Source organism: Pungitius pungitius, chromosome 16, assembly GCF_949316345.1.
Source record: "Pungitius pungitius chromosome 16, fPunPun2.1, whole genome shotgun sequence".
Classification (NCBI taxonomy): domain Eukaryota; kingdom Metazoa; phylum Chordata; class Actinopteri; order Perciformes; family Gasterosteidae; genus Pungitius; species Pungitius pungitius.
In genome coordinates, this window is record NC_084915.1 from 16,683,708 (window position 1) to 16,698,866 (window position 15,159).

The 15,159-nt window shown below is 40.4% G+C and overlaps 2 protein-coding genes across 2 annotated transcripts; both read left to right on the forward strand.

The window, feature by feature from the left end:
• Positions 1-1,632: 1,632 nt before the first annotated feature.
• On the forward strand, positions 1,633-5,298 carry LOC119215215 (heart- and neural crest derivatives-expressed protein 1-like). Its single transcript, XM_037467177.2, has 2 exons — positions 1,633-2,697; positions 3,607-5,298. Exons 1-2 carry the CDS (start codon positions 2,218-2,220, stop codon positions 3,700-3,702), a joined length of 576 nt encoding a protein of 191 aa, XP_037323074.1. The 5' UTR covers positions 1,633-2,217; the 3' UTR covers positions 3,703-5,298.
• Positions 5,299-8,128: 2,830 nt separating this feature from the next.
• On the forward strand, positions 8,129-12,022 carry LOC119215213 (cytochrome P450 2K1-like). The gene is made up of 9 exons (XM_062558049.1): positions 8,129-8,364; positions 8,936-9,098; positions 9,312-9,467; positions 9,552-9,712; positions 9,884-10,063; positions 10,168-10,309; positions 10,757-10,941; positions 11,184-11,325; positions 11,403-12,022. The coding sequence occupies exons 1-9, from the start codon at positions 8,173-8,175 to the stop codon at positions 11,600-11,602; spliced, it is 1,521 nt and encodes a 506-aa protein (XP_062414033.1). The 5' UTR covers positions 8,129-8,172; the 3' UTR covers positions 11,603-12,022.
• The last annotated feature ends 3,137 nt before the right edge of the window (positions 12,023-15,159 follow it).

The following is a 15,159-nucleotide window of genomic DNA, read 5'->3' on the forward strand; positions in this document are numbered from 1 at the left end:
TTTTTATAAATCAAGCAAAAGTTGAAATAAACGTGTTTCCTTTTTTGTTCTTTTAACTCTTAATTAATTTGTTGGTCTTTTTCTTAACAAATCATTTCTTTACTGTCCCCTCTACTGTATACTGAAATTTTATTCACAAATAAAGATGATTTATTAAAAGGTTAGAATGTAATAAAATACTAAGGCAAGCAGTGTACATTAGTGTTTCTTGGGAATGGCTTCCTTCGGGGTGTTAAATTAATGATGCATTAAAGTGTGTGCAACGTTTTACTGCATGCATTTTATGAGTTTGTCACAGGTTTTGACAGCCAAAAATGCTCATAAATCCACGCAGTTGGAAGTTGTATAAAAAAAATATGTAAAGCTGAACAACATTAACCTGCATTCAAATCTATTGAGCAAACGAGCTTTATTTCTAATAATATCAGAGAAAGTCTGTGTTAATATGCAGGAGATTCAACTTATTTTATTTTCTCAATTTTTTAATGGTCGAAATTAATTTGGGAACATTGTCAATATGTTTTAAGAATATAAGAGAATACAATAGGAAAACTGCAACAACGTTTTTGACGATTTTGAATGCTGAATTCTCATTTCGTTAAACACCACGATGCGCGTTTCCCTGCGGCAGCGTGGCGCGCGTGACACGACGTGGTGCCGGTAGCGGGTTTCACGGTGAAACACGCGGCGTGTAAACAGTGAGCAGGCCACGAGAGCTTTTATGGAATACATGTAGCCGCGCTGCACGGTGACACCTCCTGATTTATGGCTGTATTTAGATAAGACGCGGCCAGTAAATGGTTTCCAAATAGCGTCAAGGTCATGTAATGTAATGGGATAATGTTTTTCAGGCGATGGAGACAGAACGATGTGTTTAGTGCGTAAGGAGCTGAGGGGGGGGGGATTAATGCGGAGATAAAGCCGCTATTGCTGAAGTATGGTGACAACAACGCGGCGCATTGATTCCGTGCAGAAAAAAAAACGACATCAAATTATTCATGAAACTGGGAAACTTCCGGGAAAGTTATTGCTGGAAATGGAGATAATTCACTAACGACGCAGAAAACAGCAATTACAAAATTAAAAGAAAATAAAATATGAAGAATAGTGTTTTTACAGGAAGAGGGTGAATGAGCATGGAACGGAAAAACACAATTAATCAAATATTTAGTTAATTTAATATATCGAAGTGAAAGACGACGAATAGTTTTTATAGACACAACAATATTGTTTAAGGGAAGTGGTTTAATTCATCATTCATACATCGAAAAGGTGTGTTCTTAAAGGAGGAATATCTCGATGCAAATGCCTAATAAAGTATTTTGGATTAAAAGGATTCTTTTTTTTTTAATCAGGGGTAAACTCAGAGCCACCGCTGTGTTCAATCCCCCGCCTGCACGATTCACCACCAGTTGACAAATACAAGTGCACAAAGGAATTATTTTCACCACTGAATGACCAAAATCACACCCAATAAACATGCTCGGCCAAACATACGCTGCGTAAATTACGCGCGTAAAACCTCTCCAACCACTCGAGCTGACAACAAACGCCCCCCCCCCCCCCCAACATACTTGAAGACAGTCTAACCACTTATTAACCCCCCTCCTCTCTTATTTGTGCACATCGGCGTAGCCAGAAACCAACTCCAACAGCACGCAGATAGACTCGCTGCGTGTGTGTTGCCGTGAGATTGTGGCCCCGTGGCGCATGTTGTTGTTGTTGTTGTTGTTGCTGCTGCTGCTGCTGCGAACGTCTCTCTCGACTCTCCTCCCATCCGGGGCGCTGTCCTCCATTGGCTGCCTCCTTTCCACGCTGACATCCAAATCATATAAACCTGGGGGCCTCACACCTTCCTCAGAGGGGTCAGATTTCTTTGGGCAAATCAGAGCAGCAGCAGCCGCCTCTTCGGGGAGCCACCGCCGGAGAAAAAGCAAAAGTCAAAGTGGAGGCACATCGGCAACACTCGTCCTCTGGAATTATAAAGTTGGTTTTATTATTCGTCGCCGGGCTCTTTCGCCTCAGCCGCTTGCGGGATGACGACGACGCACAAGTCGGTGCCTGCGTGCGGCTCGACTCATTAATGAATCCAAGGGAATACGCGTCGAAGAATTGAATGAGTTCCGTTGGCTGCCGAACCCCGAGCAGAGCACGTTTCCCGAGCAGTGCCGGAGAGAGAGACAGAGGCCGACGAGCACATTTATCCCCCCGCTCGACATGAACCTCATCGGGGGCTACCAGCATCACCACCACCTGATGCACGAGCCCTTCCCGTTCGTCCAGCGGTGTCACCAGGATGCGCCGTACTTCCAGAGCTGGGTGGTGAACCACGGCGAGGTGCCTCCGGACTTCCAGATCCAGGCGCCGTACCCGGCCGCGGAGCACGGGGCGCCCGGAGCGACGCACGACGGCCGGCTGGAGGGGCTCCAGGCGGGGATGGGGAAGCGGAGGACGTCGGGGCCGAAGAAGGAGCGCCGGCGGACGGAGAGCATCAACACGGCCTTCGCCGAGCTCAGGGAGTGTATCCCCAACGTGCCGGCGGACACGAAACTGTCTAAAATCAAAACGTTACGCCTGGCGACCAGTTACATCGCCTACCTGATGGACGTCCTGGCCAAAGACACCGGGGAGACGGAGGGCTTTAAGGCCGAAATTAAGAAATTTGAAAACCGGGACATGAAAAGGAAACGGGAGCCGGTGAGTAGAAGCCCGCTTGGTGGAAATAAATGCAGCAGAAAGAAAGTCAAACCTGGTAGCAAATGGACACATTAGATTAAAGATTCGCTCTGATTGGAGCAAGGCAAAAGTTTAACGTTACTTTTTATTTTTGAATTTAGTTTAACCTCAGTCTCAGTCTGGTTATTATTTGGGTGGTATAAAAATGTCCAACTGAAAAAGTATTTAAAAAGATCTTCCTTTGCCAACATCCTTAAGACTAAAGCTTTTCATTTAATGGTATTTCTTTAATAGCTTGTATGTGATCCATAATAACAAGGCGAGGCTGATGGAGGCTACTCACAATTTGGGTTTTACCTCAAACAATCAACACTTCACCTCATTAAATTCAGTTTGGACCCTTAAATCTTCATGCACACGTTTTGACTGTAATGATGTAAAAAGTAAAAAAAATATTAAGGCTACATCAGTATATGTAGTGAAAGCCGAACACTTATATGTTCTATTCTATATATCTATATTTAGAGCTAACACTTTTCTTCACAATATGTGTAGATTGTAGATTATATCATTAAAAATCTGCATCATTTTAATTAATTTGATATATATATATTCATAATAATAATAAAACATAATTTCATAATTTGACGTACTTGTTGAATCTTTTGGGGATTTAGTCTCTGGATCATGACCCTCATTTAATGAAAGCCTGCACGTGAAGTCATGACCCCGATTGCGTCACTAAAGGCCCCCAAATCACGGCGTTAGTTACATTGTGACGAAAAGCAGCATGTGCCCATGTAGAGTCTTTCCAGATTACAGGCCTTTACTCTCAGGTGATGTGAATAAGTCTGGGGTCGCTGTGTTCGCCCCCCCCCTCCCTCTCCCCCCCTCCTCCCGCTGACCGTGTGGTGTTTCCCGGTGTCACAGACCGACGGCCTGCAGGAGTCTTTAGGAGCCGAGAAGAAGGCCAAGGGCCGGACCGGGTGGCCGCAGCAGGTCTGGGCTCTGGAGCTCAACCAGTGACACCCCCCCCCCCCCCCCCTCCTCTTCCTCTTCCTCTTCCTCCACCTTTAGGCGGGGGACAAAAATCATCGGACTCTGGATTGAAATCGTGAAGAAGAAGAAGAAGAAGAAGAAGAAAAAGAAAAAAAGAAGCACCAACCACTGAGTAACTGAACCCAAACACACTGCTGTGCACGTGCAATGACGCGCGAAAATAAAAGAGAGAGAATTAAAGGGCAAGGAAAAATCAAGGTGAGCAGCGGAGGACAAAGGACACGATGGACAATCGGTTGGTCTTCTCCTCTCCTGGAGCTTCTAAATCAACACACACACACACACACATAGACACACACGCGCGCGCGCGCCGGACTGTATGATAGTTGTGGTATTTCTGCTTTTTTGATGTTTCCACCCTTCCAGTGCTGTAGACCAGATGTGGCCACGGTGTCAAGAGAAAAAAAAGAAAAAAAGAAAAGCAACATCTGTCCCCCCTAAAAATGTGTTTTCGTCGTGCGGTGGTGTTTTCAACGTCTGATAGGGCTGGATCCGAAAATAAATACCTTATAACACATGCCCCGTGGTGTAAATGCACAGTGTGTATCCGTTGCAGGAGTGAAAATGGGATTATTTCTATTTCCTATTTTTTCCCGGGATTTGTTTTTCTTCTGGGGGCTGTAATTTATCACAAATCACAGTTCACGAGCTGCAGACCGCACAATGCAAAATTAGATTTAATTATAGTGAGTTACCCAAAGATTACAGGAGCTGATAAACGATTGACACCCAAATATATTATATTACTAATTATAACTTCAATAAAAACTGATATGGCATAATTTTAAAAAGTTTTGGACGTGTTGCCTGCGCGTTGTGAGTTGGTTTAGTGCCCCATGGAAATTATATCATGTTTTTTTGCATGAAATGATTTTCATAATTTTATCACCTGTTTAGCGTCTTAATATTTGGCTGCAAAAGTATTACAGACCAGACGTCATATGAGACGGAATGATATGGTGTGAATCCAAAAGAGATATATATTCATTTTTAAATATTTATGAATTCAATTAAAAATCTGACATTTTCCGTGACATGTGTGGAAATTAAGTGAAATAAGATATAACAAACTATAACCTATAAAATAATTCCCGTCCTTATTGGAAAGCTCATCTCCCATGAGACGCTTTTTTGAGGGGAAACCTTTTTTTGTCACCGTTTCTTCCCGCTGAACTTGGCGCACACAGAATATTTTAACTATTATTAATGTAAAAGAAAAATTAAAAAACAAGTCAAACGGAGACCTGACTGTTAATTATATAGCGATGGTTGTTGACGTTTCTTTGTAGGAAATTATTGAATTTACTGAATCTACCTCAAAATTAACGTCAGCGTCCGTTCAGAGACCCCGGATGTTGCGTAAACGCCAATATTTCACTCGACGTAATAAACACAACAATTTAAAGGAGTTAAAGCGTTTTTTTGTGTGCCAAATGCTGAAGGAGTTGTACATTGGCTGTGATGTTATATTTAGTTCCGTAAATAAATGAATTATTTTACGTCACATCAGCTGCAGTGAAGTTATTTCCTCATTCATGATGATATGTTTGATCTAAAGGACAGTTACTTAATTGCTCCACCAGTCTGAAACCTTAAGAAAAAACATCTTATATGGTTTTACACAGGATTATGGGTTGGAACTTTTACTTTTCTAATTTTCTATACACATTTCCAATAGTAAAGTAAAGTGTGAAATTGCTGTCGGACTTCTTTGGTGCCCTTTTCCAATGCTATGTACAAATACTATAATCCTTCTGCTATAGTCATGTGTAGAATTCAAATAGACAAATACAAAGCTGACTTAAGGGTCCGGTAATCTGTTAGTGTGATCAACTCATCGCACTTACACCGCCCTTTTACAAGAGTTCGCAATTATGTTTTATTAGGGTCGTCGCTATGACTAGTCGTAGAGGAACCTATTTTATTTCAAGGAATTATTATTCTTCTCACAAACCGCGGGCCTTTTTGGGGCCTTTATCATATTAAAAAAGTTGTTAAATTTGACATGGATATCCGGACTGTTAAAAAATGTGATAATTTTTGGATCTCACGTTTGGGTATAAAGAAATGTCTCTATAGTGCCCTGTAGAAATTAAAAAAAGACCACACTAGGCCAGTTTCTGCCCCCGATGTCCGATCAACTTGAAAGTTGGCACACAGGTGCTCTTTGACATGCTCTACAAAAAAGTAAATCATGGTATGCAAATGCGCCTAACTAGATTTTCCGCCATTTTGAATTGAACGAAAAACACATTTTTGGCAATTTCTCCTAAACGCTGAGTTTGATTGTCACGAAACCGCCGGTGATTCATTATTGGGTCAATGTGCCCTTGATATATCAGAATAGTGCTGATAACTAATTGTTTTGATGAGATATGGGCTAATTAACTTCGCAAGGGGTGTGGCTTAAACTGGCAGATTTTTTACTTCCAAATGACTTGGACTGCCCTCACCAAAATTATAGCATGTGTAAACATTGAAGCACTGAACACACCCTCATTTTTTATAACTTTTGAAGAATAGAGGGCGCTGTAATTAATGGTTGAAAATCTGCCTTTTGGGCCTGTTTTTGGCCTATTTTCAAAATGTTCTTACAGTTGTAAAAGACCGAACTCCTCTCAGGGATTAAACCTGATTCTTTTCAAAATTGCGCAGTGTGATCCTGAGACCTTAGGCTCTAAAAATTGCATTTTGCCAGAAGAATTTCCAAACTATGTGTGTAGGGAGAATTTTCAAAAAACCACCATCCGCCACCAACGTTGAAGTTGTGCTCCATATTTCTCATATAGCATGAACTTCTCACCCTTTAAACATCCATATGATTATTTCTAACCCGTCTTATGGTTTTAAGAAGATATTACGACTAATGAACTTTGCAAGGGGTGTGGCAAATCTGGAAAGATTTATAACTTCCAATTGGCTGGGACTGCCCTCACCAAAATTGCAGGATGTGTAAACATTGAACCCCTGAACAGGCTTAGGGGGCACTGCATTTACAGTTGTAAAAGACCGAACTCTTCTCAGGGATTAAACCTGATTCTTTTCAAATCCACGCAGTGTGCTCTTGAGACCTTGGCCTGTAAAAGTCGCATTTTGCCAGAAGAAATATTGCAAAAAAACACCTTTTAAAAGATTTCGAAGAAAGTTGGGTCATGTATGGTATTTTAAAAGGCTTTTATTTTGAGATGGAACATCAGAATGTCCTGGTTATCCATAAGTGTCACCTTGGGGATGTGAACTATCAACCTGAAGTGGAATGGTCATGACAGTATTGCTTGTTTTCTTTTAAACCTAATCTGAAACTGACCAAATGTAGTCTGGTGATACATTTTGACGGAAATTGGCACATCTATGGTATTTTGACCATAGATGTTGGCTCACCCTGAACCAAAAGGTTTTCTTGCCACTGACGATGTGCAATTTTATGACAAGTATTGAAATCAGCAGTTGCACTTGACAGCTCGGTTGGCCAACGCCGTCTTATAAAGTTTTGCTATTTTGCTCGACTGCATGGGTTCGAATCCAGATTGTGGCGATCTTTTAATAAACGTATGTTCTTTTATTTATTTCTGTGAACAACGTTAGGTGCAGATGAGCATGCCCTTTGTTGCTCAATAGAAGAAATTGTGTCAGAGGATGTTAAAATAGTTCTCAAAACTCCAATGGCTTGCTGCAAAGCGGTCTCTTCTCCGTCCATGCTGATCGCGACCTGAACATGACCCGCCTCGAGTCTCAGCCAATCACAGGGTAGGTTGACAGCCAATCACAGCGCGAGAAATGTTCTGCCTTCCGTTTCCACTATATGCCTTCAGTTTCCACTATACTTTCGCTCATACACACATACATTCTCCTCATACACACATACATTCTCCTTATACACACATACATTCTTCTCTTACAGACATATATTTTCTTTACACATACATACATTTGTTTGTGAGAGTGAGAATATATGTATGTGAAAGGAGAATGTATGTATATAAGAGTGAGAATATATGTATGTAAAAGGAGAATGTATGTATATAAGAGTGAGAATATATGTATGTAAAATGAGAATATATGTATATAAGAGTGAGAATATATGTATGTAAAAGGAGAATATATGTATATAAGAGTGAGAATATACAGTAGGTATGTGAGAGTACCAGAATGAATAATGTCTTGAACGGCCCCTCATAATGATCAGATGACCCAGAACACCATGTTGCCCTTATGTAAGAGCACACACTCTGCAAAACTGAGGTAGAAGATTATTGCAGTTTTGCCAACAGTCCCCTGGAGTGAATTGCAATGAATTTAACAGTTGATCATTAACTACTAGCAAACTCAGGGGGTGTATATATGCCAATGTGTGAAGTCAAAACAGAGCAAAGCTTCACCTTAACTCTCACACTTATAGAACACAAAAGGATTCTCTTTGTTGCAAGTGTGGCTGTGATGGAAAACCTTTTTCTGCAGCCTACCAGTACAACTACTCTACTGGTAACTGCTGGGATCCTACTTGTCTGGTATGTATTTTATCCCAACTTTGATCGGAAGAGAAAGGACCTTCCAGGACCGAGACCACTGCCCCTGTTTGGCAATTTATTTCAGATAAATCCTAAGTCATTTAACAGTACACTTTATGAGGTAAGAAACCGATGCAAAACTGGCTACACACTGTATATACACTGCTGTTGAAAGTGTGGAATCCCCCATGGATTTGATGATTTCATCCTAGTCTCAACTTATTAAATAGACGGCAGCATTGGGACTGAAAAGTTAAATCATTACACCTTTGCCTAAAAGCATGAAAGACCACTCAATATATAGAGTGGTCCTCTCAGCTATCTATCTCTTTTGGAAGGCATTTAGAAACGTTTGTATATGTATTGTTTTAGGAATGGGATATTTAATTTATATTTGATTCGAGTTGATGATTGTAATGTTGGATATAACATGTTTTGTCATTTTTCTGCAGCTTGATATTATTATTACCGTTATACAAGTTTGTGTTTTGCAGCAAATGAAAGAATCACACTGTATGTGATATTAGATCTTATTCCAGATGTATGACAGTTTTTTTAAGGCAGTACTGGAATAAGTACACATGAAACTGATTTAATGTGTTTCTACCTGTGGTGCAATTGAGAGTAATGTCGTAGTGATTTAAATATGGCTTTTTAAAATTGTTATAATCACTGCTTCTTGTGTTTCATAGCTTTCCAAGAAATATGGATCGGTGTTCACAGTTTACCTTGGACCTCAGAAAGTGGTGATTCTGGCTGGATACAAGACCGTGAAGGATGCACTGGTCAACCATGCTGTGGAGTTTGGAGACAGATATAGCAGTCCGGGTTTCCATGACTTAAGTGGTGAACAAAGTAAATATAACCTCGCTGATTTAAGTTATACTCACTCATACTATAAGATGGTTTAGGGGACACCCACATTTGATTCAATCATAATGTTAACATCTCACAGCTGAAAGTATACAGCTTTGATGAAATAGAATAGACCCTCTGTACTTCTGAATATTGAAACATTCATTTATTATAGTTGAAATAATTTCTCACGATTATTACCATTTTTTTTAGGAAATGGAATCATTTTTGCCAATGGAGATTCATGGAAAGAAATGAGGCGTTTTGCTCTGATCAACCTGAGAGACTTTGGGATGGGCAAAAAAGCAGCAGAGAATAAAATCATTGAGGAGGTTCAGTATCTGATCGATGTGTTTGAAAGACATGAAGGTAACTGGTCTCCTTTAAAGCATTATGTCTTCACAAGAATTTCATATTGGTATTTTTTTTGTCATCATTCTTTTTTCTTCATAGGTCAACCCTTCAGTACTGCCAAGTCAATAAATAATGCAGTCTCCAACATCATCTCTTCAATTGTCTTTGGCAGCAGATTTGAATACAGTGATGAAGAGTTCACTCTCATGATAACCCGAGCAAATGACAACTTTAGGCTTTTAGGTTCTTCTTCATTACAGGTACCACTTTGTTTCTTTTCATTCATTTAACTCTAAGATGTACCTTTTGTGAGATACAATGAGAATTACAGACTAGCGGTGCATGCTGACCTTTTTTTTAACTGTACCTTCATGATAAATAGATAACAAAATAAAATTCGGAATGTTTTATTCTCTTTTAAAATCCAACAGTTGTACAATATGTTCCCGTGGATATTTCAATGGGCGAGGAACAGGAGGCATCTCAAGAGGAACGTTGCTGAAAACCGAAAACAAATGAAACGGCTGATCGGACGTCTACAAGGAACCTTGAACGTTGAGATGTGCAGAGGATTTGTGGACACGTTCCTAGCACACAGACAGAAGCTAGAGGTATTCAAATCAAGCGTGATATCTTGATACAAGTTTTTTTGGCACATATACAACACATCCCCATTATATTCCTACGAAAAAGTTGTAATCTCTTCCCTGTTAAGGATTTGAAGATTACGGATGCACACTATGACATTGAGAACCTAGTGTCGACTACTGCCAACCTCTTTGTGGCTGGTACTGATACGACAGGAACTACACTGAGATGGATTCTGTTGCTCATGGCCAAATATCCCCAAATTCAAGGTAAGTAATATGCTTACACCTGAGATGCTGTTCCCAACTGTTAAGTTGAAATATTTCAACTTAAACTACAGTGTATATAGTGTAATTTTTTACGATGGCAGCCCTGCTTTTTACTCTCAAACAGTAACTTGAAACTTTCACTGCAGAATAAATGACAGATTGAATTCGTTCTGCCCATGATGTACTCCTCGGAAAAGAATGTTTGGCGAAATTGGAAGAATGCCTTAATTTCTTTACCAAAGTGAATTTTCTACTGGTCTGAGAGTTACACAATAACACTGACGTGGTAATTATCAACCATGGGACAAACATTTTGATGGAGCAATAGCAACGTGTTGCAAAGGACTTGGTTTTCTGACGTTTGGTCAAAGATGGTGATCAAAGAATGCTTGACTGCTGCTTTGTTTTTAGTCACTGTGTCTTTTCTATTTATTTCATCATTTCCAGACCAGGTCCAGGCGGAGCTGAGCAGGGTGGTTGGAGACCGTCAGGTGAGGGCAGAGGACAGGAAGAACCTGCCCTTTGCTGACGCTGTCATCCATGAGACCCAGAGATTTGCTAATATACTTCCCATCTCTGTGCCTCACCAAACCAGCACAGATGTGACTTTTCAGGGCCATTTTATAAGAAAGGTAATCAGTCTTCTTCTTCTTTTTGTTGTTTTACGGCGGTTGGCATCCATCTTATTGGTGCATTACCGCCACCTTCTGGTCCTGAATGTGGATCAGACAATACCCTAACCCTCTTTACCCCAAAACAAAACCAAAGGTCAACCATTGTAATGCTGAATTATGCATCTTGAAAGCTGTTAATAAAAACTAGCTTATACTGCATTTTAAAACATTGTAATCATGATCAATGTGTTTTTCTCAAGGGGACCCCCGTGTTTCCTCTTTTGACATCGGTTTTGTGGGATGAGAGTGAGTGGGAGAGCCCACACACCTTTAATCCTGCCCATTTCTTGGACAAGGACGGGAAATTTGTCAAGAGAGACGCCTTCATGGCCTTCTCTGCAGGTAAGTGAACCAAGCCAACACGTCTTTCCCATACCAAAATACACCTTTCAGATTGTCTAAAGCGTGTTCCCTCACAGGACGCAGGGCGTGTCCCGGAGAAGGTCTGGCCCAGATGGAGCTCTTTCTCTTCTTCACTTCCCTCGTACAGCGCTTCAGTTTCACTCCTCCACCTGGAGTGAAAGAGGATGATCTGGATCTGACTCCAGCACTGAGCTTCACCCGCACGCCTTCACCTCATGAGTTGTGTGCCATCAGTCGTGGGGGAATTCAAAATTAGTAGATTATTTAATGAGTAAATGGGATAACAATTATTTGAAAGCTGTTAGAAAAGCTATTTTCTACTTTGATTCATTAGGCAAAACATCAATGTGTTTAAAAGAAGTCACCACAGGGTTAAGAAAGTTATTGATTCATGTTTTTTGGTATTATTGACATACAGTGTACGTATTGACTGTTCTCTGCAAGAAGACTTGATTCTGATTGGCTGCTGGGTGTCTATTCAGCCGTGATAAGGGAAAACAAAGTGGTAAAACTCTCCAATTCTAGCTTGAGGGATATTAGCTATTCAGAAAACTTGGAAGTAGAACACAAAGTGATCCAAAAAATAAATAAAATGAAAACAAACAATTTAAAACCTAAAACTTGACATTGAACCATCTGATTTCTTTTTGTAAAACACTTTTTTGGAGCCATATTTTCTTTAAATCTAGTTAGTCTTGTTGCATATACTGTCAATATTGTTTTTGTAAATCATTTAATTTGCTGTCATTTACTGCTGTCAGCTGTATGCAGTGTTATAACACAGGGAAGATGAAATCCAGCGTTCTGATTGGTTGAGAGCGAGTCATGGGTGGGGGTGCATTATTCAGCGATAATGTACAGTTGCTGTTCACAGGGATCGAGGGTTGCCTGTGCGTCGGGCCTAACTACACTACAGTTATTTCCTCTTCCTCATTCATGATGATATGTTTGATCTAAAGGACAGTTACTTAATTGCTCCACCAGTCTGAAACCTTAAGAAAAAAACATTTTATATGGTTTTACACAGGATTATGGGTTGGAACTTTTACCTTTCTAATTTTCTATACACATTTCCAATACTAAAGTAAAGTGTGAAATTGCTGTCGGACTTCTTTGGTGCCATTTTCTAATGCTACGGTTCACCGAAGCCAGAATAAAACATTTTCTGCATTTGTAAAACAGTAATATACAAATAATTTCATCCTTCTGCTATCGTCATGTGTAGAATTCAAATAGACAAATACAAAGCTGACTAAAGGGTCCAGTAATCTGTTTGTGTGATCAACTCATCGCACTTAAACCGCCCTTTTACAAGAGTTCGCAATTATGTTTTATTAGGGTCCTCGCTACGACTAGTCGTAGAGGAACCTGGGGCCTTTTGGGGCCTTTTTGGGGCCTTTATCATGTTCAAAAAGTTGTTAGATTTGGCATGGATATCCGGACTGTTAAAAAATTGGATAATATTTGGATCTCATGTTTGGGTATAAAGAAATGTCTCTATAGCGCCCTCTAGAAATTAAAAAAAGACCACACTAGGCCAGTTTCCGCTCCCGATGTCCGATCAACTTGAAAGTTGGAACACAGGTGCTCTTCGTCATGCTCTACAAAAAAGTAAATCATGGTATGCAAATGCGCCTAACTAGATTTTCCGTCATTTTGAATTGAACGAAAAACACATTTTTGGCAATTTCTCCTAAACGCTGAGTTTGATTGTCACGAAACCGTCGGTGGATCATTATTGGGTCAATGTGCCCTTGATATATGAGAATGGTGCTGATAACTCATTGTTTTGATGAGATATGGGCTAATTAACTTCGCAAGGGGTGTGGCTTAAACTGGCAGATTTTTAACTTCCAAATGACTTGGACTGCCCTCACCAAAATTATAGCATGTGTAAACATTGAAGCCCTGAACACACCCTCATTTTTTCATAACTTTTGAAGAATAGAGGGCGCTGTAATTAATGGTTGAAAATCTGCCTTTTGGGCCTGTTTTGGGCCTATTTTCAAAATGTTCTTACAGTTGTAAAAGACCGAACTCCTCTCAGGGATTAAACCTGATTCTTTTCAAAATCGCGCAGTGTGATCCTGAGACCTTAGGCTCTAAAAATTGCATTTTGCCAGAAGAATTTCCAAACTATGTGTGTAGGGAGCATTTTCAAAAAACCACCATCCGCCACGAACGTTGAAGTTGTTTTAACTCGACCATACTTTATCTAATTTGCTCCATATTTCTCATATAGCATGAACTTCTCACCCTTTAAACATCCATATGATTATTTCTAACCCGTCTTATGGTTTTAAGAAGATATTACGGCTAATGAACTTTGCAAGGGGTGTGGCAAATTTGGAAAGATTTATAACTTCCAATTGGCTGGGACTGCCCTCACCAAAATTGCAGGATGTGTAAACATTGAACCCCTGAACAGACCCTAATTTCTTCATAATTTTTAAAGATTAGGGGGCGCTGCATTTAATCATTAAAGATGTGCCTTTATGGCATATTTTCATAATTTCTTACAGTTGTATGGGGCGATGGTGGCGCATGGATTAGTGCAGGGCACTGTGGGCCGCAAGGTTGGTGCTTCAAATCCCGGCTGCCCCATGTGCCATGTCAATGTGTCCTTGAGCAAGACACCTTAGCCCTAATTGCTCCCCTGGCTAAATGTGATGTGCGGGTTATAATGCAATGTAAGTTGCTTTGGATAAAAGCGTCAGCTAAATAACATGTAATTGTATAAACCAAATTCCTCCCAGGGATTAAACCCGATTCCTTTCAAATTCACGTAGTGTGCTCTTGAGACCTTGGCTTCTAAAAGTTGCATTTTACCGGAAGAAATATTAAACCATGTGCGTAGGGCGCAATTTTTAAAAAACACCTTTTAAAAGATTTCGAAGGAAGTTGGGTCATGTATGGTATTTTAAAAGCTTTTATTTTGGGATGGAACATCACAATGTCCTGGTTATCCGTAAGTGTCACCTTGGGGATGTGAACTATCAACTTGAAGTGGAATGGTCATGACAGTATTGATTGTTTTCTTTTAAACCTAATCTGAAACTGACCAAATGTAGTCTGGTGAATTTTGACGGAAATTGGCTCATCTATGGTATTTTGAGAGGCTTTTATTTTGGACTGGTACAACAGAATGTCTTGGTTATCACCAAGTCACACCATGGTGATGTGTACTCTGCCTGAAGTGGTCATAAAAGTATTGATTGTTTCCTTTGAAATCTACCCTGACAATGACAAAATGTAGTCTGGTGTGTCACGGCGGGTGCTGGTGCAGGCGGAAGCAGGACTCAAATGCAGGTTCTTCCAGAAAACTGTGCTCTTTATTCGAAAACCAGGACAACGTGCGACAACGTGCGACAACGTGCACCAACGGAAAGTAACACGGACAATGACGCGACAAGGGACAACAGGCACACAGGGCTTAAATACACAAGGGAGGTGCAGGTGATTGGACACAGGTGGAAGCAATCAGGCAATCACAGGACAGGAAGTGAAGCTAACCCAGAGACACGAGAAAGCTACAAAATAAGACAAGCAGACCCAAACTGTGACATGGTGATTGAGATTATGAAGGAATTTGGCTCATCTATGGTATTCTGAGAGGCTTTGATTTTTAATGGTACATCAGAAGCTCCTGGTTATATGTTGACAAAAAAGGCTTAAGACCATAATAATGTCAAAGATAAAGTTTGCAAAGCGGCATTCCTGGCTTTGGTCCACGCGGTTAACGACCACTGACCGACGATGCTTGCAGCTTTAATTTAACGTTGAATTTTTTGCGGTTGAATTTTTTGCAGTATT